This window comes from Motacilla alba, unplaced genomic scaffold, assembly GCF_015832195.1.
Source record: "Motacilla alba alba isolate MOTALB_02 unplaced genomic scaffold, Motacilla_alba_V1.0_pri HiC_scaffold_28, whole genome shotgun sequence".
Classification (NCBI taxonomy): domain Eukaryota; kingdom Metazoa; phylum Chordata; class Aves; order Passeriformes; family Motacillidae; genus Motacilla; species Motacilla alba.
This window is the reverse complement of record NW_024037374.1, coordinates 3945761-3948788: the sequence shown is the minus strand read 5'-3', so window position 1 is coordinate 3948788 and position 3028 is coordinate 3945761. Positions and strand designations below refer to the sequence as shown.

Here is a 3028-nt window from a genome sequence, read left to right as displayed (position 1 = left end):
GGCACAGCACAGAGGCACAGAGAGCTTCAATCAGTCAGGGCTGGGAAGGTGCTGAGAAGTGCCTGGGGCAGAATCCCTGCCAGCCCTTGGCACAGGAATCTCTGGCTGCAGGACAATGCAGCTGCAGCTCCTGGAGCCATCTCCTAAAGCCGGAACATCCCATTGCCTACAGACTCTGTGAGTACAACTCTGAGGATTTCTGGTTCAGGGGAGGTGAAATGCTCATGAGGCTCTGACATGCTGAGGGGTTCTGATCAGTCATAGAGTATTTCCAAGACAAGGATTTTGACAAAAATGAGGAAATTTCCAAAGACTTTGTATTCAATTTCCTACTATTGGAGTATGGCATGAAAGGGGGGATAAATATTAAAAGTATTATGAATTTTGACGAGTGCCTGAGACACCTGAACTGTTTCATTTAGTGATCAGTAGGTTCACAGGAGATCCCTAATGTGCTTTCAGCCACTCTGCCCATGGGCAGCAGCAGCATCACCTTTGCTGGACCCATCAGGCTCAGTCTGAGCTGTCCTTTCTCCAAGCTGCAAACAGAACCTGCCCCCAGCCAGTGCCCTGCAGACAGGCAGGCTTCTGTAGGGCCAAGGAGACTGCCCAGAGATTTGGGGTGTGTGAGTGCTGGCAGGGAGAGATCAGGCACAGGGAAACACCTGCAGGAGGAAAATCTCCAGGAAGCAGAGAGAAGATCAGGCCATGAGAGAAAACAAAACCCAGAAATGCTGTGGCAGGGAGCGTTTAGAGATGTCCACAGGAGCCCCTCCAGTGCAGCCCCTGCCTCTGAACAAGCCCCCTCCCTCCTGTCCCCCAGCCAAGCCTCTGCCCTCAGGGCTGGGGCTGCAAGGCATGCAGCCCCTCCTGTGCAGGCAGAGCTGCAGCAGAGCCGTGGGGCAGCTCTGCAGCCCCGGGCCCAGTTCCCTCTGCAGAGCACAGGGCTGGGAGCAGCTGCCCGGCACTGGGGGCTCTGGCAGGGGGCACAGCTGGCTCAGGGTGACGCTGTCCCCAGTGCCTGGCTCTGGGCAATGCTGTCAGTGCAGCCAGGGAAGGAGCTGCATCTCCCTCAATCCAGTGCCATCATAAGGACTCTTGGAAGTCTCTCTGAGATTTCAGTCCAAGCTGGGAGCTTCACTCCAGGATGCAAACCTGTCCTAGAGCATCTCTGAGTTATAAGATTGATGGGGAAAGGCAGAGGTGTTCTGGCACTGAAAATGCTGCTGGGTTGGTGAAATGAGAAACGTGAGTCCTTGACTACAAATGTGGAGCTGGACTATGGTGGATCCATCTGCTCTCTGCAGTTCCTGGGGATTTTTGAAGAAAACATGGGAATGTGAACCTCCCTCATTTGAGAAAAGTGAAAGCCCAGAGCAACTCCCAAGCAAAATTTGACAGACCCCTCACACTCTACTCAACACTTTGCCTCACAGAACTCACTCTGTTCTTCCGTAGTGCAGCAGAAATGCTGAGGGTTTCTGATATCCAAGAACAACAGGAGAGACATGGGGGGAGCTTAAAAAGTAAACCTAAGAACTGTTAACCAAAGAAGCATGTCTGTGTGTCTTACAGAGGAGGGTCTATGGGAGATGGTTTTGATTTGGGTTACAGGTATCTCCTCTTACACATCACTTTCCTTTCTCCATGAACAGGTCCCCATGTGCAGCCCCAGCAAATGTCCAACAGCAGCTGCATCAGCCACTTCCTCCTGCTGGCATTGGCAGACACGCGGCAGCTGCAGCTGCTGCACTTCTGCCTCTTGCTGGGCATCTCCCTGGCTGCCCTCCTGGGCAACGGCCTCATCATCAGCGCCGTAGCCTGCGGCCAGCACCTGCACACGCCCATGTTCTTCTTCCTGCTCAACCTGGCCCTCACTGACCTGGGCTCCATCTGCACCACTGTCCCCAAAGCCATGCACAATTCCCTCTGGGACACCAGCACCATCTCCTACACAGGATGTGCCGCACAGCTCTTTTTCTTTCTCTACTTTATTGTGGCAGAGCTTTCCCTCCTGACCATCATGTGGTATGACCGCTACGTGTCCATCTGCAAACCCCTGCACTACGGGACCCTGCTGGGCAGCAGAGCTTGTGCCCACATGGCAGCAGCTGCCTGGGCCAGTGCCTTTCTCAATGCTCTCATGCACACGGCCAATACATTTTCCCTGCCCCTGTGCCATGGCAATGCCCTGGGCCAGCTCTTCTGTGAAATTCCCCAGATCCTCAAGCTCTCCTGCTCCAAATCCCACCACAGAGAACTTGGGCTTCTTGCTGTTAGTGCCTGTTTCGGTTTTGGCTGTTTTGTGTTCATTGTTTTCTCCTATGTGCAGATCTTCAGGGTCGTGCTGAGGATCCCCTCTCAGAAGGGACAGCACAAAGCTTTTTCTACCTGCCTCCCTCACCTGGCTGTGGTCTCCCTGTCCTTCAGCACTGGCACATTTGCCTACCTGAAGCCCCCCTCCATGTCCTCCCCATCCCTGGATTTGGCCTTGTCAGATCTGTACTTGGTAGTGCCTCCAGCCCTGAACCCCCTCATCTACAGCCTGAGGAACCATGAGCTCAAGGCTGCAGTGTGGAAACTGATGACTGGATGCCTTCAGAAACATTAAACTGCTGGCCAATTTCTGCAAATCACTTGTAATAAAAGCAATTTTTGATACTCTTTTGCTTTGATTGTGGGACTGTTTTCTTTAGTTTTACTTTTTTTCATGTTGTCCACGAAGAAAAACCACTCATTTTGCCATTTCCCATTTTGTTTCTCTCCACTTTCCCTGTGGCCACAGACTGTTTCCGTTTAGGTGCTATGATCTCGGTGGCTTTAAAGGAACTAAAGGATGTCCCAGCAAAGTTTTCTGCAGAGATGCCCTTTGGTTGCCTCCTCTGGAGCTGCAGCAGCAATGTCTGTGTGCACAGCTGGGGGCAGATCAGTGCTGGCCCAGCAGCTGTGCCCAGCAGCAGCAGCACTTGGTGTTGCCAGTGCTGCTGCCGTGGCCCTGCCCCGCTGCCCTGGTGGCCCTGGTGTTGCT

The 3028-nt window shown here is 53.2% G+C and overlaps 1 protein-coding gene across 1 annotated transcript; it reads left to right on the top strand.

Moving 5' to 3' along the window:
• Positions 1 to 1789: 1789 nt before the first annotated feature.
• LOC119696273 (olfactory receptor 14C36-like) lies at positions 1790 to 2611 on the top strand (the record flags this gene model as incomplete). Its single annotated transcript, XM_038125997.1, has 1 exon — positions 1790 to 2611. A coding segment is annotated over one exon (822 nt), but the record flags the coding sequence as incomplete, so codon positions are not given.
• Positions 2612 to 3028: the final 417 nt, after the last annotated feature.